General features: G+C 45.4%; 1 protein-coding gene across 14 annotated transcripts in view; it reads left to right on the forward strand.

Annotated features, from left to right (window-relative positions):
- LOC135918168 (neuroligin-4, Y-linked-like) overlaps positions 1-25,424 on the forward strand; it is a 694,509-nt gene that overhangs the window by 601,270 nt on the left and 67,815 nt on the right. For all 14 annotated transcript variants that reach the window (XM_070532204.1, XM_070532198.1, XM_070532197.1 and 11 more), the window contains one exon: positions 23,146-23,295. In XM_070532204.1, coding sequence (XP_070388305.1) covers positions 23,146-23,295 — 150 coding nt within the window. The remainder of the gene's footprint in view (positions 1-23,145; positions 23,296-25,424) is intronic.

The raw sequence follows: 25,424 nt of genomic DNA on the forward strand, positions 1-25,424 counted from the left end.
CTAGCTATAGGGTTAGAGGCGTTCATACATTAGCGTTTGCTAATCACATATTTCGTCGCCTGCGACAGCTTACTGGTATCCTGTCTAACGACGTTACCACCGACATCTATTGCAAACTCCTTAATGATGCCCTTAAGAGGAAGCTTTAGCTCGGGTGCTCCTATCTAAATACATGTAAAAGGAGAATTCGTTTTTCTCGGTAACCACTGCACCAAATTTGACGGGGTTTGCTGCATTTAGAAGAAAAACTTAAAATCTAGTGACTGTTGGTTTCGAATTTTTGAGTTAGGTTGTCAATTTTTTATTGAAAATTGGCAAAAATTGAAACTTTTCAGAAAACGAAAGTATGAAGTTTACAACTCTGTAACTCAACCACTAAAAATGGTAATACAATTCTGTGAATTGAATCTAATAGTACATCTAAAGCGGACAAAATTGATATTTTACACATGAATATAAAAAAATTTATTCATAGGGAAATACAACTTTTGCAAAACCGTTGTAACCAACGTAACAAATTCACGTAAGATGTAAAATGACATGTTGCATTTGTCCGCTTTGAATGATCTAATGGATGCCGTTTACAGAACCGCGATATCAGTTCTTGATGCAGAGCTATGAATTTGTAAACTTCGTGCTTCTATTTTTTTCGAACGGTCAAATATTTGAAAATCGTTTTAAGAAAATTCAAGCCCTAAATCGAAATTCCGCTTCCAACAGTCACTAGAATTTACCTTTCTCTTTCAAATGCAAGAAACTTTATCAAAATCGGTCCTGGGGTTATCTCATAAAAACGTTTTTGCGTTTTTACATGTATTTGAATAGGCCGCGTCGGAGTTGGGCCCGAGCTAAAGCTTCGCTTCCTCTTAAGACTGTCATTCATTGCTTCAACACTAAAGTGCTCTTCTTGAGGCAAAGCCGAATGTCTGTTCTGTAGCTTGATACGGAATTCCTCTATTTTTCCTCTTTCCGCAAACTCACTGTTGGGCTTCTAATGTACCAATTTCTTCCATTCCCACCTCATGTCTAGGCTAATTCGAGTTCTTACCATCCTATGGTCACTGCAGTCCACCATGCTGAGCGCGTCCACATCTTGTATGATGGAAGGATTAGCGCAGAGTATCAGGTCTATTTCATTTCTAGTCTTGCCATTCGGGCTCCTCCACATCCACTTTCGCCTATCCTGCTAGCGGAAGAAGGTATTCAATATCCGCATATTATTCCGTCCTGCAAGCTATACTAATAGCTCTCCCCTGCTATTCCTAGAACCTATGCCATATTCCCCAGCCTGCTTCTTGCGTACCCAGTCATTGAAGTCAGCCATCAGCATAATGTATTTTGTTTTCGACTTGACTCATCGCAGATTCCACGTCTTCATAGAAGCTTTCTACTTCCTGGTCACCATGACAGGATGTAGGGGCGTAGACCTGTACGACCTTCAATTTGTACCTCTTATTAAATTTCCCAACAAGACCTGCCACCCTCTCATTAATGCTATAACATTCTTGTACGTTACCAGCTATATTCTTATGAATCAGGAATTCGACTCCTAGTTTTCGTCTCTCCGCTAAGCCCCGGTAGCACAGGACGTGCCTGCTTTTTAGAACTGTATATGCTTCTTTTGTATTCCGAACCTCAGTGAGCCCTAATATATCCCATTTGCTGCCCGCTAATTCCTCCAATAGCACTGCTACACTCGCCTCACTAGATATCGTTCTGGGGTTTAACGTTGCCAGGTTCAGATTCCAATGGCAGCCTGTCCGGACCCAGTGATTCTTAGCACCCTCTGCTTCGTCACAGGTCTGACTGCCGCTGGGGTCAGTTGCTTGGCAACTGCTGGGGACTGAGGGCCGGAGTTTGATTGTTGTATTCATATAGGATGTTGTGGCCAAGTACTGTAACTGGATGACCAATCCTGCTCTGGTGAGGTAGTGCATTGCCAGTTCTGGTCACCGGGATCAGGCAGCACTCCAGGCCTGTTTGTGCAATTTTATCAACAAGCGGATATTTTTTTTAATCCGGTGTAAAATTGCGCGGCACCGGCACTCGAACCATGGTCCGCTTACATGCGAGGCGGATGCTCTACCTCAACGCCACCGCTGCACGATTGGAGTAAGTGTTCGTAAACGCCATTGCCAGCCACAAGTGGAAAAGCAAGGTTGTTTCGCCGCGGGAAAGGCCAGATGGCAGTTGTAGCTGTAGCAAGGGGTTCAGCTTACGTAATCAGCAATTGAAGGCACTTCAAGTCCAGAAAGCTTGACACATTTTGCGTGCAAGCAGCAGAAGTTCTCTGGCGGCGTCCGTCCTCGCTAGCGGTATTGGACGCATCTTGGTGTCCTTGTAGGCAGACCGGGCAGCCCTGTCAGTAAAGTCGTTGCCGACAATGCCACAGTCGGTGTTATAAGATAGACTGGTACTGTGGAGAGCTGCTTTAGAATTAAGAACTGACCGACCAAAACACTATGAATATTGACTCATAGAAAATACATCCTATTAGTCGCTGTTGCAGCATCTGCGTGTAACACGCCTTCATGTTCACACAATTTTCATTCCCACATTATGTTGCTGGCAACCCAGGTGACCAAAAATAACATATATGTTCTATGAAGACACAGAATGTCGACGTAAAATACGGAGGGTCATTACTCGGTCATTTCACTTCCCGGTATATGAGACTACAGTAGCGGTATGAACACTGTATTCGTATGCACGCTGTAGTAAATAGGAATACAGAGGACGGAACAGACACACAAACAGGGCGAAAGAGAAGTAATGGTAAGAATAACGAAAGGAAAGTGAGGAAAGAAGGCGGAGCGGTACAACACTGCAGGCAGACGTTCTTTATGTGCAGAACCTGCAGAAAAAGAAAGATTCACTTTGAAAGGCATCTCTTCGCTGGTACATTCAAGAACTGCGAAAAGCATTTTCCTGAAGTGGGGGTCGTAGGTGTACGAGGAGCAGCTGCGTCGCATGTTCTAGCAAGATGGATCACAAAAAACGGATGCTCACTCATAATAGCGATTGTACTTGCATTGCATGTATCGTCTGCCGACTGTCATTGTTTTTATATGCACATGTCTTTGTATTCATTCACTAGTCAGCGGCCGTCCCACCTATCATTAGGTTTCCCGTGCCAGTCATTAATGTTGTATGTCTTAGGTATGACTCCGTATCCTAACTTTGACTTTAAAATAACTCCCTCCGACTTCCTTAAAGCACCTCTCTACATCTCAATGAAGCCTGGCCATTCGTGCGTGGCTAGATTATAGCAAGAGATATCGTAGTGGCCACATTTTGTCTGTGCGAGGTCACGTGACACTACACCGGCTGCTAGGAAAGTGAAGTGAGGCACGCGCCTGCCTCGGCCGGAAAGAGCGGTGTGGACGACTCTCGCCTTACATTTGCATGTCAATGAAGGTGACCCGTGCATGCCTTGAATACGCCCTGTCTAGTATTGACCATACTGGACGATATGCTTCACTTCAGAAAGTGCACTTCCGATGTTTCAGTGCGCGACATACAAAGTCAATGTCTCCAGTGGTTGAAGTACAGAGAAAGGAGCATGATTTTGAAGATTGGCACATTTTCAACTAACTAAAAGAAAATATATAATGTGAGTTGAATTCATCTTACAGGAAAAAGAATGGGCGAGTTGGTTTCGTGACACGGGACGCATTTCTGCAAGTATAAAGTGCCATCGGCGAACATACACTTACGGCGTCTCCGTGGAACATACTCGCGGATCTATCGATAATGCGAAAAAGTCTTAACGAGTTCAGCTTTCTTTGACAAGTGTCTGGCTTCTTTTACGAAGAAAGCAAACACCCGACACATACGTACGAAGCATACGTACGGCTGAAGTCAACTTCCCTGACATCTACGCGCTGACTTCTTAGTTTTGAATGAAGGACTCGGACGCGCTCGAGATGCTTCTATCGGTCGGCTAAAGTAAGAACATTCATTTCAGCATGCACGTTGATTGATATCCGTCGAAAAAAACTTTAGCATATATTAGTTTAGTTCGAGGGTTCATTCGAATGCGGTTCAGCTCTGCGTGAGTTGTCCCCAGATCGTCACACACACACAAACACACACACACACACACACACACACACACACACACACACACACACACACACACACGCACACGCACACGCACACGCACACACACACACACACACACATATATATATGTATATATATAGAGAGAGATAGAGAGAGAGGAAGAGGGAATTATGTAGAATGTTCTGAGATATATGTACTTTGTATGAACACACCCACAGGGATACACGCGTCCCGGAAGCATTACCGTTCGATACAAAAACTCCATGTCAAGGTTACGGTTTTGAAGCAACGTCAGTCCTAGTGGAATATTGAAAAGGTTGATATGCCATAATACATGAGACAAATCTTAGCAAACAACAAAAGCACACACACACACATGTACACGCCCACACGCACGCACGCACGCACACACACACACGCACACACACACACACACACACACATACACACACACACACACACACGCGCGCACACGCACACACACACACACACAAACACACACACACACAAGCACACACAAACACGCGCGCGCGCGAGCACGCACGCACACACTTTGCCCACACATACATACACACAGCTTATACCGAACATAATTTTATTCGCTTCCCCGCGTACTCATCTTTCAACTCATTATTTGCTCGCGTTCTTCCTAACGGTTTCTAAACTTCTTCGTTCAAAAACAGCGGCGCTACTGCGAAGACTATACTGAAGCACGGATGATAGAAAAGGAGGACACGAAGAAAGAAAGCACTGCTCTGAAGCAATAATGGCCGTTCACAGCAGTCGTGTAAAGCTCAGAACAAATGTACCAAGATTTGTGCTGCAAGAACGAGGGGGCTGTAAAATGAGAGGTGAGGACCCTCGACTGTCGATAAACCCTCACTACCCACGAAGTAGTCGCTTATTTTATTTAAATCTTACTGCGTAACAAGTCTGCCTATGCTATCTTTGCTGCACTCGTCCTTTCGGCTAATCTTTGCAGTTTACTGTGCCCACTTCATTTCTTTATTTTTTGAGCAATCAGACACCGTCGATTTCAGCAACCACTCCCCGAAAGTTCCCCCGACTTCGCTTGTGACTGAATCATGTAGCGAAGTGGGGAGGTACCGAAGGGTGCTCTTTTTTATCCTGCATGAATGACATTTTAATAGGCACTTAGAAAATGCTACAAGAATTGTCTTGAGTTTTGGCCAGGGAGAATAAGTCATTTTGTTTTATTGTTGTGTAACTGTACCCGACTAACCTCTTTTTAGATACTTTCATGTTACTCTTTATTTCTATGACCTTTGGAGAACTGATAATTCTTCAACTCTAATAGGGAGGGAGCGGCAGTAGTCTGTAAGAGACCCATTTGCTTCTGAAGATTACACTAAATTATCATCTGCCCCCTCCTGTCCAGCAGACGGCTTTCGGAACTGCTCCTTGTTTCGCAAATTTATCTTTTTAACTTAAGGCTTTGAAGCATCACGGCACTTCCATTCCCCTTTTCCCTGTTCTTTGCCACATTTGATTTTCAGCCATATTTTTATTGAGGTCGATCGAACGTTCTTTCATAAAGAAAGTCTCCAAGCCACCTGGGTGGTGCCGATCAGAGCAGGATGACTGCTTCCCAGTTGGACCATTTAAATCGATCCGGTGCACGCCTGAAGAAACGCTAATTAAGATTTTCGCACCGCTATGCAAGAGTACCCTGTACTGTTGCCGGATTAATCACAGAAGATTTGCAAGAGTGTCAGGTGAAACGGACAGTGCGAAACCTTTTATTTCATCGGCGTCCCTCCCGCAGAAAGCTTAATGACAAAACAGTTCTCCTTGTTAATCACGTTTTATTCTCCCCGTATTCTACAAAAATAAGCAGCGACATGCCTTTGTGAGGCCTTCTGAGTAAAACAAAATAATTAATTGCGTCCTGGTGCGGAGCTGCTCGTGAATTTCTCATACTAGTTGTTAAATAAGTGCACAGGGTTTTGACTTCTATGCCGGTGTCAGTAGTTTATCGTTATATTCGATAAATTATTAGACCAAGGCTCTTGTCTCAATTTATTACACCAGAAGCTTGCGCAGAAAGGCACTCCTGCTCAGAGAAATGCATTGTAAAAATGTGTGTGCAACACAAAAAACTAGCCATCGGATCGCGACGAAACGCGTTGGGAATACAGAATGCGTGCAATAATTTCAACCTAGGGCCCAAGAAATGTTGAAGTTTCGCACGAAAGCGCGAATCATATATAGCGATAACAAATTATTAGACCGTTAGATGCATAATGATTCGCAGTTCTATCGGCCAGAAAAAATGAAGTAAGCATTCGCTCTAACTAAACAAACGTGATCTCACGCGTGCACCGACAAACATGAACGTATTTCCTTGGATGACCGCGAGCAGTGGTTATTACAACGTTGGCGGGATGAGAAGGGCCGGCAGCGGGAATCAGCGTTTCGTGCTGCGTCTCTCTCCTCCTTCCCAACACTGCTGACCGATGTTTAGATCTCAGCCGCGCCCTACACACTGACTAGTCAGCAGGCTTTACTCTCCTTTTCCACCTACTATACCTTCCCCTCTCCAATGCTAGGCCCGTGGGAAGACAGTGCGCATGAATTCACTAGCCATCTCGGCTCGCCTTTAACCACGGCACTCGCCGTAGATAACCTCCAACATATACGGCACACGGGGACCGTATGTGCTAAGCCGGGGGGGAGGGGCAGGCATACGCGCCCACGACCGCACTAGATGATGAGAGGCGCGCTTTGTCGCCTAGCGCACGCTCGATTACGTTTCTTAGAACATTTTCGGAAGTGCACTAGTTTGGGCTGCTTGGCTCATGACTTCGCAGGAGAAGTGAATGTAGGAAAAGGAAACGGCTGGTTGATTCCCAAGTCATGGACCAACCAGCCCATAGAAATGCGTACACTTCAGGAGTTCGTTATTGGAGCGCCGTTGTCTGGCCCTTTTTTACCTCCTGTTCTTTTGCGCTGTTTCGGTCCATTTCCGACACGGGATGTGCGAAAAGACGGCGCGCATCAAGCCACCAGCCTTCGCGACTCGCAGTCGCGCACTCGTCCTCGCACGCGTAGCGTACTGCGCTCAGGCTGCACATTTTCATTGCACGGGGACATTACACAGAACATCACTGGGACGTTGATGGTGCGAACTCGCCTTCAGTGCTCATATAATTTGCAAATGCAAGAAAAAACAGGGGAAAAACAGAAATATCATTGAGAAGGCGAACACAGAACAAGATGAACGTAATCTCAAAACGCGCCTAAGCTAAAATTATTCGTAAGAGTACATTCTATGCAGTTCTGACTTTTGCCATATTATTGGGGAAGGCGAATGGCCAACGCTAAAGGACATTTACGAGCAAACAGCTTTGTGAATTTTGCTCTAGGGCCTCTATTCACACACATAGAACAAATATCCTACGCTAAAGCTATTTGTCGCAGCATCTACCTGTAAGCTTACTCAGGCACTCGTATATCTGTCGAGAGCTCGAGCTTGGAATCTTTCTTGCCATTTTTGTAGCAGGCTCTCTCTCTCTCTCTCTCTGTATATATATATATATATATATATATATATATATATATATATATATATATATATATATATAGTAGTTTTTGAATTTCTTTGGCCTGCCCTAATTCAACCGAACGCTCGAACGTTTTTCGTAGATGTCAAACACAGCCATTTATTCATTTACATATGTCATTACCTATCCTACAAAGAGTTTCAACATCCCTATTGGCCTCATTTGAAAGGAGCATGCGTTTGACAATAACTTGTGACAAGAGTAAAATATTGCACTAAGACCGAGAGCTGGGTTTGTGTGAATTCCAGACTTGAAAGAAAAAAACAACTAGAAAACATTGGCGAAGTCTTCATGCAAGGTTTTGCACGTGTCGCAAGAAATTGTGAAACTCGTGCTTTTTTTTAATGATGCCCGTAGGGATGTTGAAACGCTTTGTAGGATAGGTAAGGACGTATGTAAATGAACAAATATTTGAAAGAATAGATTGACTTTTCATAAATCTATGAGGAAGAAAGAACACGTCCGATGGTTACGATGCTCTCTAATGTTAAATTTGAGCTCTGTATACGTGTTTTCATTTCGCGATATATTGAGGCAAAGAATTTCAGACCGAAATCACCGCACCAACTGGCAGTGAGCCAGTGACGTCAGCGCCTTCGCAGAGGGAGGGTCGGTGTGAGAACGCTTGCACGATGAGCGGCATCGGAGCCAGCTGTTGAAGAAGACGACGACGAACGCGCGAGCAGTGGCACAAACGCGTTCGCGTGGTGGCGCCGAGGCACGGTGACGCTCCATTCAGGAACGTCGCCTAAGATAATCGGTTGAATTAGGGTAGGTCCGGAATTTGTACAGGAATACTGCCAGGCACGCGAAAACAGAATAGAAATGGGGAAAAGAATAAGAAAGATAAAAGCCGACGGCGGCACTTAAAATTTTATTGCATAATTTAGAATATTTGTTTGAACGCCTCCATCAGGAGGAGGAGGAGGAGGAGAAACATTTATTTAAAAAAGAAAATAAAGGACAAGCAGGTGCCTTTCTGCTTGTGCGGGAGGCGCCCTTAGTCCAGGGCTCCTGCGGCTCTTGCTGTCTCCCGGGTCCGCCGCACCAGTTGCTGCTGCTCCATCAGAACGAGGTGCAATCATTGACAATGGTTTAGCGATGGTGACGGAGGCGATAAGGCTCAAGCAGCACGTTTGATGGCAGGAAATGTGAAGGGGGCATGATGCGACCTGAAGGCATGATTATCCTGTCACCCGCCGTGGTTGCTCAGTGGCCTCCATCCTTCATCATCATTTTGACATCCGTGTGATTTGGCCTTGTGTTGGGCTGCTGAGCACGCGGTCGCGCGATTGAATCCCGGCCACGGCGGCCGCATTTCGATGGGAACGAAGTGCGAAAACACCCATGTACTTAGATTTCGGTGCACGTTAAAGAACCCCAGGTGGTCGAAATTTCCGGAGTCCTCCACTACGGCGTGCCTCATAATCAGAAAGTTGTTTTGGCACGTAAAACCCATAATTTTACTTATCCTGTCATAATTCATATCCTGTCATTATCCTGTCATCCTGTCATAAGCATGCATCTGAGTTTTAAAATTTATGTTTAGTTTATGTTTAGTAAATTTCTGCTTAAGTTTTTTTTTACCAAAAAAGGTTACTGTTATCGCGCTCCCATCTATAATGCCTCCTGGGTCCAGTCAAGCTGCTGACGGGAGCTTTTAGCCCGGGAGGACGTTTCTAGTCTGTACTAGAAGAAGAATAAACTTGAACTTATTATTGGCGGGAAAGTGCGATACCATCACTGGTCTTTGATGAAATATTTTGAAAATCTGTATAGCCCTCCTTACAGTAACTATTTCCAACGAAAGGAAATGTTCGCAGTCGGATAGTGTGTTAAGCATGCCCTGGCGCGTAACCCGTTAAAGAAACGATCACGTGAGGTCAAGCACTTCGTTTTGTGTTCTTTTTGCTTACTTTATCGTTTGTGCTAGCTTCTGCTTATAGCACGCGATTCTTCACGCACGCATTTGACGCATTTGTATGCCGCGTTTGACCGAGACAGAAAGAATGACAAACACCTACCGACAAGTGTTACGAGGGCAAGCTTTTATTTTAGCAAGTCGAAAGAAATGTGTCCTTACAGATCCGCTGGTGCAGTTTCTAACAACAATAATTAGTTTTATCGTTAAATACATAAGAAACGGTTTTCACATCCGTATGATTTGGCCTTGCGAGACATCGGCTTTCCGTGGTCGAATTCCCTATTAGTGGTGAAAAATAGGATCTTCTAGACTATTATGTAAGAAGACTCATGTCGGGTCTCATTGCACACAAGTATGCTTTATGTGAAAGATGCCTCATAGCGTATATCTACAGAAGTTCAGACTACCAACTGATTTCTTTTACCTATTTTTCGTGTGCAGACTCAACTGTCGACCAGAAGTACGAAAAAAAAAAACGCAGAAAGAACGATCGGGTGGGGGTGTTTTTATTGTGCCGCATTTCTATAAATTGATCATGTTTCCCACGACGCTTCCATTTCATGGTCAAGCTCTGTCGCCGAGAAGCGTTGAAAATTTGTCGTGCCTATCATGTCCCATACGGCTGTTACCAATATACATGACTTACTGTGTGAAGATAAGGTGCTAGTCAAGCTGTAGGCAAGAAAAAATATTCTGCAGAAGGAAAGGGTGCGGCTTCTGAAGAGGAAAAAAAAACACGAGACAGGACGAGGACACGCTAACGCGTAGGCTTTCAAATTACAAACGAGAGGACGTACTGACAAAACACAAGAATGTCCAGCCAGGCCGTTTGTTCTCACTGAAGTACAACAATAAAATGTGCCTGCACGCATCGAGACGGGATAAGAAACAACAGCGACCGATCTGTCACCAGGGTCTAGTGAAGGAGAAGGGAGGGTGAGGAAAGGATGTAAGTAAGAGAAGCGGGGTCAGCTCTTTTTCTGGTTCGCCGCGCACGGCGACGGTCACCACCGCCACCACATCACGTCCGGCCGTTCCCTGAGCGGGCGCGGCCGTCTTTCTCTGTGGCTAGTTCCGAAGCTCTTCGGCCTCGAAACCGTCGTTGGCGACCGATGGCTTGCTTCTTCGAGGGATCGCGCTCGTTCGTACGCCTTCGTCGCGTCCCCGCCGCGGTGTGGAGAAACCAGACAAGCAAGAGACGGCCGTTTCAAGAAACAAAACAAAAAACACAAAACCAAGAAAATTGTGGATGCACAGTTCTCGCCACACTCTAGGCGCACCCGGAATGAGACAAAAATAAAAGACTACAACGAAAAATGAGATAAATGAAACAAAAAAATGACGCAAGAGATCAGGGGGAAAACAACAGGAAGTAACCCTGTGGCGAACAAAGCAGGGATTCGAGCAGTAGGGAGATGTGAGTGAAACAAAAAGGAAAGACGTGGCAAGGAGAGACAGAAAACATATCGGCGCGTCGAGGTGCGAAGTTGCTTGTTTATTTGCCTTTCCGCATGGCCAGTGACGAAGTGGGGGCATCGTGGCCGCAGGTTACGGCGTCCGCAGGGCCATCTCTCGTGTTGCTGTTGTACAAATATATTCCTTCTTTTCAGCACCACGAGTTTGCTCCGTTCGCATCGGGCGTCCTGCCACGTTTATATGTACTTCTCGAATTCCCCATAGCTCCCGCTTCTCTTCGCTGCTTTTGCTTCTATTTCTTGCGTTTGTTCCCTAGCCTGATGCGTGCGTCTCCATCTACCCATCGTCTTATCAATTCGATTTATTACCGTCGAGAGAGAGAGAGAGAAAGAGAGAGACCCACCGTTCTGGTGGACCCGAATGCAGTTTTACGCCCGAGTTTCCGTTGTCGGTCTGGTCCGGTCCTGATGCGTTGCCTAGCTTTGCCGCCGGTTGGATCCTCGCGCCCTTCTTTTACCCGGTCGTTCCAGGCAGGCTATACTACTGCTACAACTTGCCACTATGATTGCCTCTCTTGCTTATTTTTTTTCTCTATCTCTTTCTCTTTTGTTTGCTGGTACGTTTGCTGTTTCCAAACCGCAACATGGTCCCTCTTTCACCCTCCGCACCCGTAATCCCTTCTCCACCCCTCGCTTCTCTGCCCTTGCGTGGTTATTTCTTTACGGGTGAGCTGGTTCTCTGCCACTTTCGAGTGACCAAGCCTGACAAGTGCGGATTTTTCTGGATCAGATGGCTTTGTGGACAGGGTATTTCGCTGTTAGGCTGCCTGTCAGCACATTCTTCTGCAAGCATGATTCTTTTAGGCCTCGTAGCTTGATAGAACGGAAACGACTGCATATCGTCTGTGTTTTGTGGTCAGTAAGTGAGCTCCTGACTAGAATTTGCGTAAGTAGATCTGTGTGTAGTGTCGGGCAGACAAAATTTTGATGCGCACGAGGAAACTAAATCAATGGAATTAGGTGTTGTTTTTCTCACCTTGAAGCTGTCCCGTGGTTTCACCGTAAAGGTAAACTGCGAGTTTTAATAAAATTGCATTAAGAAAATTAAGACAATTTTTTTTAATTTAAGCTACCTTAACAGGTTCAGTGGGCATTGAGTAAAGTTGGTTTAATCATTACAATGAAAGTTCAAGCAAACCAGTAGGGAACATGGTTGCTAAGCAAGTGAACATCCAAACGTAATGCAACAAAGTAAATTGCAAAGTACAAAACAAGGCTCCAGCGCAAGGGAACAAAAAAAAACATGCAGCACAAAAACATTCGTTTGCGAAATAAGCCCTAGAGAAGCGGTTGAGTGCAAATGAAGAAAATGCTGCACGTCACAAAATAAACAAATTATGAACTTAGACGACCAATTCATGATACAGCGCTATCACAAAAAATTCGCCTGAAGCTTGTGACGAAACGTATTAAGGTTATTTTCAGAGGCAATAGCTTCGGGAAGATCATTCCACATGCGGATGGGTTGTGTAAGTGCGGATGTGTTAAAAACATTCGAGCTACCAAAGACGCGCATGAAGCTGAGGTGATTATGTAGCCTGCGTGACGTCAAAAAGGGCATTTAAGATGCAACTAGGCTATTTTATTACTGTATACCTTAGGTGACATGTTAGGTAAATGTTAGGTGACAATGGTTCAAGGATGTAATAGCATTGGTATGTGTATTGTAAGACATCGCCTAAGCGTTGCACAATTCTGTTAGTGCAGTACTGGTCAGGTTTACTCAAATATTTTGGAGTACACTCAACTGCGCAATGTCCAACCGGTTTAACTATTTTGAACTCAGTGGTGGAAGTCGTTGTCGTCCAGTGCTTACCTTAATGACAACCACTACGGGCATTTTTTCGATACCACCACCCAGCGATATTCTCAAATACTGAGCATATTTTGTCCCTCATTGCCAATCCATTGTCTCTGCATTCTTTATAACCGTTGCGCCCTGAAACTTTTGTTAGAGTACACTACCCAACTCAGAGAGGGCTGAAACCGTGCCTGTAAGCTAAATCTAAAGTTACATTTAATTCTTTTCATTTCACCGAGTAGCAGCAATGCCAAAGCCATAAACATATTTCGAAACTCTTCTTTCAAATACGTCCGTTCCTTCCGGCACTTAACTGCAAGAGTATTGGGTTAGCGCTTGGTACGCAGAGGGGAGAAATTTTATTGATTTAAACAGGCTCATTAACCTTTACATAGTGTAGAAGGGGTGCGTCACGGTATAATTGATGACGCACTTTCAAGACACTGCAAAGTCCGATGCCATCCTCCTCCATCTCGACAAACGCGAGCATTGTTCCGCGCCCGCGAGCATCATTCCTGTCTCAACGGTCTCGTTTGTGGGCTTATGCGAGGCGCGAGCACACCCCGTCCTGCGAGAGGCGGCGTAATCGCGCCTATCTGCTCGCTGCGTCGGCTCATTTGCTTGTGTGGAATACATTACTTCCGGCATGCTCTCCCTCACTGCCCCTTCTACCACTCTCAACACTTAGAAAGTCCTTCGCGCGAGATTCTTTCTACGTAACTCCGCGTAGTTCGATTCCAAGGATGCGGAACAAAAGAGTTGTTTACGAGTCTGGGAACAAAGACGAGATGCGTGTCTCGTTTCGAAACAATTTGACGTGGAAACTCGGCTATGGGTCATTAAGAATGCAGATTGGAAAGTATTGCTGTGAAGCTGCGCAAGCGCATGGCATAGGGACTTAGGGCAGCCCGCTTTGTGATGTCAGGGCTGCTCAAATCGAGCTCGCGATAGCATTTCAATTGCTGTGAAACTCCAAGCAGCGTTCAGAATTTTGAAGGTTAATTTCTACTAACGCGGCATCTGCGCAAACAGTGCCGGAAACATTCTCTGCCATTAGAATATTTATTAAATAATAATATTTGCAGCTTTTGTTGAGGGCCAGGCTAGGCCAAGCTGGATTTCATTCACATGGTGTAATAGCAGAGGTTGGCGCATTTAGGTAGCACCGGATTCGCCTTGCGGCTTGGCAAAGAAAACTATTATTACGGTATTTGTAACAGAATTGGGCCCATTAGAATAAAAGAAAACACAGCCCGTGAAGATAATTAGCAAGTTGCGTACATGAGTCCGCGAGACCCACAAAAGATAGGTATGTATGCAGTTACGTATTTAACAACAAACACATCGAATACGTTCTGCCTTTCCTGTCAACAAATTTCCTTTCTGCATCTTACTGTGTTTCTATTGCTGGGTGATGCGTATTGGAAACACGGGCAAATAATCACAATATGAGCAATATCTGCATCGAGCGGCGGCCCGACTGGAGCAGGTGCAGACGCTTTTCGCCAATATACATTCACGGAAGCAACACAATGAAGTTTATGCAAAGGAAACGTTCTCACTCGCTAAGCCACCCGTTAAACGTGCAGCGATTTATAGTTTTTTTCTTGTGTTCAAGCGTATGTTCGTGTTGAAAGGGAGTATATTGAAGCTCGTTCGAGGGATCGCAAGTAGCTCTTAATGACAAGTCCTAGCTCTTCGCGTCAGCAGCTCGAGCTCGGACCTCGCGCTGCAGCGGTGGCAGTGCGCACAGCGCTACATGCATATTGCCCACTACAATTGCCCCCGCGGCGAAGAGCAGCCATCCTTGCGACCTAAGGTGATGATACGATGACGAGGCCGTGGTACGGCTTCAGGCGGCTTACGTGAACCATCTCGTGGCCACGGCGGCGCTTGTCCGAAGATCCTGTCTCCAGTTCAACCGTATAGTTCACAGGCGAAGTCCACTCGACGACCCGTACGAACCCTGATATTTCGGAGCAAGCGTTAGGCTAAGGCCTGTAGATTGGAAGGGAAACTGAAGCCAGACGTGAGAGTCCAGGGCGAAGGACTGTGTGGGCTGATCGTTATCATGGCGATCTTTGTGGATTCCTTGGAAATCCAACGTGACTGAGCGAGCCAGTTAGGGCACTCTTCAGCATGGCGAGCAACTTCGGAAAGGGGGGTGGATTCCGAGGCATCCGGATAATATGGTAGTACGCTGGCGAGGGTAGAGGATGGTTCACGTCCATAAAGAAGAAAAACTGGTGAGAAGCCTGTGGTAGCCTGAGTGCCTGTATTATACGCGTACGTCACAACAGGGAGGACGTAGTCCCCATTGGAATGATCAGACGCAACATACATTGTGAGCACGTCACCAAGAGTGCGGTTGAATCCTTCCGTTAGACCGCTAGTCTGTAGGTGATACACCATAGTGGTGGGGTGAATAGGCACGCGACGAGTAGCTCGTTAATAACTTTGGAAAAGAAGACACGGCCTCGGTTGGTGAGCAGTTCTCGCGGTGCTCCGTACCGCAAGATGAATACGGCGGCGTCACGAACAGCAGCCGAAGCAATGTAGCAATTTCGGCGTATCTTGTTAGATGGTCGACTGCGACAGTTATCCAACAATTTCCGTTATCAGTCCATGGAAGAGGCCCATGAAGGTCGATGCCAACACGGTCAAAAGGAAGTGCAGGACACGGTAAAGGTTGGCGAGGGCCTGTCGTATGAGAAGATATCTTGCGTCGCTGACAGGCTGCACATGATCGGTTGTATTTTCGAATATAAGAATATATGCCGCGCCAGTGGTACCGCTGGCAGAGCCGCTCCTAGGTTTTCAGGACGCCAGCATATATGCAAATTACATTCACTGAACACCCCCCCACCCCCACCCTGTAACGACGCTGTATAGAAGGTTAACAGCATTACTAAGTAAATAAAAGGAACTAAATTATCCGAACACTTGCAGTTCTTCAAATAGAAAAGTGTATGAAAATCATCAAATTTACACGCAACCCTATTTTTTTCTGAAGGTGTGATGTGTCAACTGCGCGAGTGCCATGATCGCAGTGGGTCAGCTATGCGAAGAGGACAACGAGACGCTGCAGTGGTTGGGCCAGCGCGAAGAAGCAATAATTCGAAGACGACGACAACAAAGATTGCACACGGCATGAATTCAAAACATAAAGTGTCTAGCCAATGAGTGGCCTGCGTGGTAGTGCGAAAAGAGAAAAGAAAAATAAAGCCGGTCAGTTCAGAAGGGACAGCCAGCTCGGGAGATGTGGAGGAAGATGGAGAAAAAGATACCCAGGGAGCGCACACGCTCTACTATTCAAATTGAGTAACAACAACAACAACAACAACAACAACAACAATAATAATAATAATAATAATATTAATAATAATAATGCTTATTGCCATCAAAAACACAAAACAACATAAACAGGCCGGTCTAAGCCTCAGTTGGTTTGTAGGAGCGTGCCTATGAATATGGTACACATGACGAAAAAGAAAAAAATGCATAAATTGATGAGACATGTAGAATAAAAAATGAAGGAAGAAAATGGAGATTAATGAAAAAAATGGAGAACACATCGAATACTTTCTGCCTTTCTTGTCAACAAATTCCACTTCTGCATCTTACCGTGCTTCCACTGCTGGATGATGCATATTGGAAACACGGGCACATAATCACAATATGAGCAACATATTATTATTATTATTATTATTATTATTATTATTATTATTATTATTATTATTATTATTATTATTATTATTATTGCATGAAACATGGATGAGGCAGAGACGCGTACCACATCAATGTGCCGCTGGGCTGACAAGAAATTCTCATTTGAAGGACAGGAAATACTAAACGCAACAAATAAGAAATTGTGTATGTGTATGAAGTGTGACGTAGAAACAAAGACACAGCAGTAGTTTTGCAAATAACCTTGTCTACCCAGCTCAAGTATCGACCCTACTACAGACGCAAAGTAAAGTTCCGTGTCACCAAATTCATGCAGGTCTTACAGTCCCTACTAGAAAAGAAAGAAAATGTGCCTTAGCGAAAACGTCTTGATTCGCTCCCAGCGCTCCTTCGTACCTATCGTTTGGCGGCTGAGTCGGTTCGTATTGGTTTTGTTGAAGATATTCATGGGATCCAGTTACTCTCCGCTTTTATAACTTCCATTTCCATTTAAAATTCTGCTTCCCCACGTTCGCCTCCATGTAATGCATGGCTCCGTGTCTGGGCATTGGTAAGACGTGATTGCGCAACGTTGCGGAGCAAGGATTCGAGGCCTTCTTCTGCGTCCACGTGAAAGCAACGCCGTTCGTACCTCCAGTTGCCGTCCATTGCGGCAGCCTTCTCGGTGCACAGAGCGCAGATAAAGGGGCATAAGGTTAGTAGGTTGACTTCGTCGCCATTATGTGGGACAAAGACGCTGACGATGGTGTTGACATCAAATGCGCTTTTTCGGGTGCAGCTGCTAGCTGCATACATTCTTTTTGTACCTCCTTTCTTGTGGGTGCGTGCGGATTGTGTTCTTTGCAGAGCTCATGTCTACCTTGTCTAACACACAAAGGAATAGGGACGTGAGAATTCTTGCTATTTTAGCGTCCGATGAAAACTCCACGCAGGTTTTGATGTTACCATGGCTCCTGTCCTCGCTGTTGTAGCAATAAACGTACAATCAGCTGTCGTCTGGCATTAGTATGCTGAATTCTTATGGTTCACGTTGTATAGTGATTGCTATGCCATTCGTAAAAAAATATATCGGGAGGCCAAACACGTTCTACAATATTTTGTTTTGTTTTGATTTGCCTAGTAAAGCCACCCAAGAGATACCGGAATACGTTTTTAAAAGCAATTAATCTTGAATGGCACCCTCCAGAGCTTCAACGAAATGACAAATACATGCTTCAAAAAAAGTGTACCTTTACTATACGTAAAAAAGAACATATCGCTAATCTTTCTTCTACCTCTCGCTTCTATAAGAAAATGAAGTGAACAGAATAAAATTTAACTATTATACAAATGATGCCAAATACAAAACAAATAGCAAGGTGCATTGACCATTCATAAACGACAGCTATAAGAAAGTGTGCGGTATAGTAGGGCATGAGATCCTGGCGTTTGGTCAGCCAATCGGATACGTGCATGATGCCGGGTTACGCTCCATCTTGGCTACTGCCATTTCCCTGTGACTTCGCTTATGCGGTGACTATCTGTGAATATGTTTCCGCACAACAATATTTATTGGGATGTGGGGTCTGCTGTCTCCTCTACCAACTAAACATGGCAATCCGAAGTAGTGTTAACGTCGTTTTCTCTGCGATGTCAATGTGCAACACAGCAGTACTGTGTGTATTCTAACATTTTGTCTCTTCTGGGGAGTCGAGAAACGTTCAGGGGCAGAGATGGTGTGAGCGTCATGAAGCGGATTTCTATATATGACTGTGTAACTAAATAAAGTAGTAAATTCCTGTACATATAGGTTTTCCCACACAATATTAGGCTTCAGAACACGCATGTATGCGCAACGTTTCAGGGCAGCTGGAAAAAAAATTCGCCGAAGATTACGATACTGTCTAATGCGAAATTTGAGCACAGCTCTTTAGGTGTTTTGATTCCACCGCCTGCATAGCTCATTGTGCAGAAAGAAAGCGTGTATACAGGAGCGCGTGGCACGCGCGGAGGGCAATCTCTAGAAGCGGTGGCACACGCGAAGTAGCGCATGCGCAGTGCGTTCGAAGCCAAGCACTTGATAAGGTATCAGTGGACGCGCTCGCTGCCTGCTGTAGTAATGACAACGGCGACCGGCGATGGCGCACGCTACTGTGGCGCCATCTCGTAGCAGGTTGCCGCCGTGGAGCACGCCTCCTGCGGAACTCGGCTTTCCTCCTCACTCTTTTAACATACTTTCCTCCTCTACTTTCCTACTAGCGATCTCTCCGCTATGTCCATCCTTCGTTCTCCACTGGGCTATGCTCCTTCTTTCTGCCAATTATGCCGATGCTGAAGCCGACGCTCAAAGTAGGAACGGGTAACTTAAGAACTGCGCTGTAAAAACAAACCAAATCCTGCAATGATCTAAAATGTATGGGTCGTATAATAATCAAAAACATAGAAGTATGGGGATAAAAAGAGAACTGTGTCAATAGAAGTTGAGCACCCTCTACATTCTTCCCTCCCTCTGTTATTTAATGCCATTAAATTTCCTTCAAATCCTTGTTTTGTTTTCCCGCATCAAGAATATTCTTGCAACAGAGCACGCTTTACAGGTGCTTGATATCATGGCCAGTTCAATTCAAGATCAGTCAACATCTCTACAAAAATAAGATTTTTAAGTAACACAAAAGCATTGTAATATTTGCTAGGCACTCTTCGTATACCATTTAGGAACGATTGATCTAGTTGTCTAAGTACAGAATGGGAAATATTGCACAACCGCAAGTACGAAAGAAGTTGCGAGCTGATGTGTAGGCTCGATTATGAAACAGCTTTTATCTTGTAAATGGATCAACTTGGCATTTTGAAGAGCATGTCTTCCTTGGCTAGTTTGCGTCACTTTTCCGAGTCAGGTACGTTGTTTCAGACGTCAGTTTCCGGCGGCTTTCATGGGCCGATACCGAAGACAACGCATTATAGATATAAGTGCCACTGGGGCAACTGCGTATGTGCGATTCTGTATGTTCCCGTGGCGTTACTGGGCATGTTCCGCTCTTCAATGAACCTATTTGACTCCAACTTGGCCATATTCCACTTAATATGTGCCACTGGATATGTATTTTATTACTGTGATGATGAAGATGATCGAGACGGCAATTATGGTGATGATGATAACGACGATGGCAATAATAATGACTATAATTATGATGACGAGGAATGTTATAACTCATGACGATAAGTTGAAAGGCGATTCAACTTGCACTCATGTCGACCAAACATTTTCATTCCAGCGCAGCTCTCCCAATAAATCATTCCATTCAGACACCCCATTCACAACCCCAACTCGCCCAGGAAGATATTGACTTTTATTCACTTCAACTAGATGTTGAATCAGATTCTATTTATTTATTCTATCAGGCGCTTTCTTCTCTTAGGTTGTCCTTTAAGTACACTGCCATTCTGCAACGGTAACTTGGCACGCAGTTTTCGCCACAATGGTCAAGTGGTGATCAAAGACCTTCTGTTCATTGCAAGCACATTTTTCAGCTATAAGCACCGCGATAAAAAAGTCGTCGTAATATAATAGCAACACTACTTAGATGACTTACGTTACGTAAGGTACTCAGTTTACTTGTTAATATCAAGCAGTACGAGATAGCTTCAAGAGCATGTGGTAGCATCAGAGTATTCCACTTCCCCTCCCCCCCCCCCCCTTCAAAATAAAGAAAAAAAGAAAAGAAGGTTGCTCGCAGACTTAAACAGACGCTGGCATCAATGCATGTTCCTGTTTGCTTGTATGGAATCAGTGTACAACACTATTCTGCCAGTTCCTGTTGAATACAGGACATTTTCCGGTGCTATTACCTGACAAACTGGTAGCTGTACAGGGTGTTTCACGAAATGCGTTTGAAATTTCTGAAATATCGTTTACTATAACTATACAATTTCCTCAGGTCATGGCCGTTTCTGGGTTGCTAATTCCTCAGCAACTTTGATGAAATTCAAGATAACGTCGCGTCATGGGCTGCTCAATATAAAGAAATTTGCAAGGTGGTAATTGCAAATATGAACTGCACACACAAAAATATTGTCAAATGCACAGCCCTCACTCTTCAACGAATACAAGAGAACTGCAATTGACATTTTAGAAACCACGAAACGAAACTATATAAATTATTTTTCTCCATGTAATTAAAACATTTCCAACTGAATAGTAACAAATCACCACGTTACTTTCACTTCTTTCGATGCACGTGAGTTTTGGGGATAATCTACAAATCTTCTTAAATGTCTTTTTCTTTTTTCTCTTAGTAGAGTGTCTGGCGTTTGCTGGTACCACTGATTACATTGTATTGGGGGAGATGTGGGCACCTGTCAAGCTGCTCTTAGAGGCAGCTTTTACCCACAGCCTCCTGCATCTCTAAGATAGAAATAAAGTTGTACTGCATTGTATTGTACTGCATTGTATTGTACTGTATTGTATCCTAATGAATTCCGGCTAATTTCACACATCAAACCAAAGCTGCACTCTGAAGAGTGCAACCGTCAAGCCCTTAGCATGTGCCAACCCATGTGTGACGGGATTGTTTACGTCAGATCACCAGGTGAACATTGAGCCAGTGATACTGTGGTTTGATAATGATTGTCGCTTTATGTGCAACACAGACAATTTTTATCGGACTCAGACATCATGAAAGCTGCTTTATTGTATCTAGGGATACAATAAGCGTGCGAATTAAGTTCACGCGTGGCGGGCACAAGCGTAGCTTTCCCACGCGGACTAATGAAAGTGCATATGCTCTTACAGGTTTGTTGAAAATCAACACGTACTTTGTTCTTTTCTGCCATTTCTCAGCTGCGAATTCACGCAGGACAGAACTAATACACTATGATGACAAGATGTTTCCCCACCTTCCATCTTCCGAGTTTCGAGGACCATGTAGTCGGAAGCGTGCGTACGTTGACAAAAGCGCTGCTCGCATCTCCAAATGAAAGCGCGGCGGGGGGTTCAACAAGGGTGTCGCGAAATGACAACAGGACAAGGCGCGTACAAGCAAAATAAGCTCGACGGTGACGCAGAAAAGCAGAAACATATGGCGGAGTCCGTAATGCGAGTCCCTTCGCACCGTCATGCATACGTAGTAGATAGCCCTTGCGCATGCACGGATTGCACGTACCGAGAGGCAGAGAAGGGACGAGAAGCGGGCAGGGCGTCGGAAACAGCTGCTCTGTGGCCTGCCTGTTCGTCTCGCGAAGCCCGTCCGCTCGCTCTGCTTTCTTTAGCCAGTGAGGCCGCCCGCAGCGAACGACTGCTCCACTCGGCTCGCGGACTTCGGTCGCGTCGGCATGCATAATCAACGAGAATCGCGTTCTCCGACGGCAGAACAAACCGGACGCCCAGCCACCTCTCCTCCTCCCTTCTTCGCGCTCCTCGAACTGCCGCGGAGCCATCAACGCGTGCGCGCACCTTCCTGCCGATTCGCGTGTAGACAACAGCACCGTTTCCTATATATGTAACACGATCCCTTTGAGTCGGCTATTCTAAGCCCCGCACTCGCGCAGGTACGCGCATTGTTGAAGTCCCTCAGCGTACTTACTTCGCGAAGACAACACTGTCACGTGACTATTCTTACATGTACTTTCGTCCCTACGTTATGCCGCTGGACAAAACAGGTTTGGCACAGAAGGCCTGAGGTGTGCCATTTTTATGGTCGTCATGATCGTGGCCATCGTAATCAAATTCACTAAAGAGTATGTACGCCTGTGTGAGAGCATATGCCTATATGCATATACACACACACATGCACTTGTGTGCGTGTGCATTTCCGCGAATAGGTGTGTGTGCGCGCACGTCTGGTATGTGTTGTGCATTTGGGCTTTCGCATAGAGGTGAAAGTTCTCTGAATTACAAAGGTGCAGCGACATGTAAATTGGCTGTCAGAGAGGCATTTGCTCACTAAATTAAATTTCAAGAAAGGAAAAAAAAAACTGGCTGTGGCTTAGCTAAGGTTAAGCCCAGGATGCGAAGCATACTAGCCTTTATTTTAACGCGACAGCGTTAAGGAGCTCGTGTCGCAGAAAAGCCGGTGTCGTCGGCGTCGGCTCAGGCGTGCGGCGCTTGCTTAGGCGCACATTTCGTTGTCGCGCCGAACGCTGCGTTGCTCGACGCTCACCGCGTCCGATGCGGGGCGCGTAGTCGCTGCGCCGTAGCAAAGCCACCTAGAAACAGTCTCTGTAGCACGCCGCAACCTTCGCTTCTCATTACAACGAGCAGCTCTGTCTCCAGGAGGCATCTCACCTCGTGAGAGTCTAGCAGAGGCAAGCGCAGCTGCTTATATACCACCGCGACGCCGCGAGCGACGGCGCGAGTTGGAGCCCCGTTTCTCCTCTGTCGTGACGTCACGGTGTCACGTGGTATTGAAGGCGACACCGCCGCGCCTGAGGAGCTGGGTTGAGCTCTAGTAATATGCTTCGCATAAAACACAGGAAGAAGGAAATAAAGAAAGTATAAAAGCAATAAAATCTCATACTCGAGCAGAAGTCCCATGTTTTAGACCCAAGCTGTTAATTTTACAATTAGGTTCACAGTTACATTATATGTGCATTCTTATGTATCCCCTCATGGATTTTATTTTGTTTATGCAGTGGCGCGAGACCCTACCAAACTTCCGGTCATCATGTTCATCCACGGCGAGTCATACGAATGGAACTCTGGGAACGCTTACGATGGCTCCGTTCTCGCCAGCTACGGAAATGTGGTCGTCGTCACCATCAACTACAGGCTCGGAATTCTCGGTAAGTTTGACATCACCACCTGAATGAAGTCTCGCTTTTGTTTGCTAGAAGGAGAACGTTGGAGCCCTGGGGCTCCTGATTCTTCCTGTTATTTGCCATTTTTGTTTTCGTTCTCGATACCGGAGGTCAGAAAGAACACGGGTTTCACAGCTTCAATGCAACAGAACTATTCGAACATCTGCTCTCTCGAGCTTCTTGAATTGTGTTGGATAACAGGTTGCAACGCCACTGTAACCTAATCTCATATCTCGAATCTCGCACACTGTCTCGCATACTACTCGCATACGTATCTCGCATACTAAGAATGAGTACGGGCGGAATTCAGAGATTACATAAAGTAACATAAGAGAATTTGGAACTGCGACTGTTTCCCTTAAACAAGTGTTCCAAACGAAGCCCTAGCAGCTGAGTAAGAAAAAATGTGACATAACTACAGGTTATTCTTTCCTGCAAAAGAATGCCGACATCTCTGTTATATAAGGGGAGGGCTATTGTGACCACGCGGCTAGCGTCTGAACTACAGGAGAAAAGAGGGAATTGAGGAGAGGGAGCCTTTGCGAAAGAACACGAGTGGCAAGTTTAACGACGATGGCAGGCGCTGGCAAAACTAGTGTGCCGAAATCTTTTGATCTTAAAACACCGCTTGGGCCTCAGTCGTAAGCTTAGCCGTCGCAAGCGCTAACGGCTTCGGTGAGTGGACTGCTCCTAATAAACAGTCATTTGGAGTTCTCATGTTTTCATTTGTGCCTGTCCGCCACTTTGAGCCGGCTTGTAACTTAACCACATGGCATTCGCAAGTGGTACGCTGATTGTGATGAAAAAGAAAGGAACAAGAACAAAATACCTAAAGCTAAAGAGAAGAGTGATTCACAAAAAATTGTGAACACCATAACAAAACACTTTAACTGAAAGTGAAAACAGAAGAGCCTTCATCACAGCCTGCACAAACAATAATATAGAAGTGAACACAAATAACGAGATATAAGCGTACCAGAATCACTGCGGCAGCGAGAGAGCGGAGACAGCTGCGACACAGTAAGCAGTGAAATAATTCATTAACACGTAATCTCTCGAGGCTTCCAGCTGCCTGCACTTTCGCTGCCGGTCCAAGTTAGCGTTTCGTTAAGGACCGCCCCAAGAATCGCTCCATTTTCTCTTTTGTACACTCGTATGTGATTACTTGCGAGGCTCTCCGGAGATCGGAATTAGCAGCAAAATGAGGAAAGGTATCAGCGGGAAGCCGATGCAGCATACTGTGGGGCGGCCATGTTGTAGTAGCGGCGCCAGATGCTGCGCTTAGGCCGAAACCACCATCAGCAATGCCTCCCTCTTCATTCTTTGGCTCGGCAGCAAAGCCGCACACATCGCGGAAGGCACAGAAAGGAGCTCCTTGCTTTGATTTACTGTGGAATGGCAGTGGCAAGATTTGTGGCTCCCTCACTCTCCTGTTCCCCTCTATCTCGTTGAGCTCTGCTCTTGCCACTCCAGTTTGGCTTGTGATTGTTCCGCGTGTTTGTATTCTCCGTCTACTGCCGACTTATCCTAAGGAGTAAGGGAAACAGAAACCAAGGTCATTACTCCGGCTCTGTTTGGGACTCCAACACCGCCGAGGGAAGTATACCCTAAATATACCCTAAATATACCAAGATCCCACCGTTTACCACGCCCCTCTTTCAATCTGCAATGGTGCTTATCATTCTCTTTGGCTTTTCTTTCTTTTTCTCTTTGCTATATATGAGCGCTGCGGTATTTCCGAAAGCAGTCAGCTAGTGCCTAAAGCTAGGCAACTTCCGAAAACAGCAGCGGGGCTTCTCTAGCTCTCACGTTCGCTGAACTGCTCTGTGTATCTGCTGACGCGAACTCGACTTGCGGAGAACTGTGCGGAGGAGTTGCCACTCCGTTCATGGCTCGCATTGTCTGTTTTGATATGTCTATTTCTTGCATTTTTGTCAACATACTGAATCCGCCAGACTGCGAGGTGCCCGCTGTGGACGTTGCACTATGATTGCTGCTGCTGTGATATATATATATATATATATATATATATATACTATTTGAATTAAAATAATTGCATGAAATTCACGCAACTGCAGACCGCAAGTGTTTGGTTGTGGCATTAATACTGAAGC

The sequence above is a fragment of the Dermacentor albipictus genome, chromosome 1 (assembly GCF_038994185.2).
Source record: "Dermacentor albipictus isolate Rhodes 1998 colony chromosome 1, USDA_Dalb.pri_finalv2, whole genome shotgun sequence".
Taxonomy (NCBI): Eukaryota; Metazoa; Arthropoda; class Arachnida; order Ixodida; family Ixodidae; genus Dermacentor; species Dermacentor albipictus.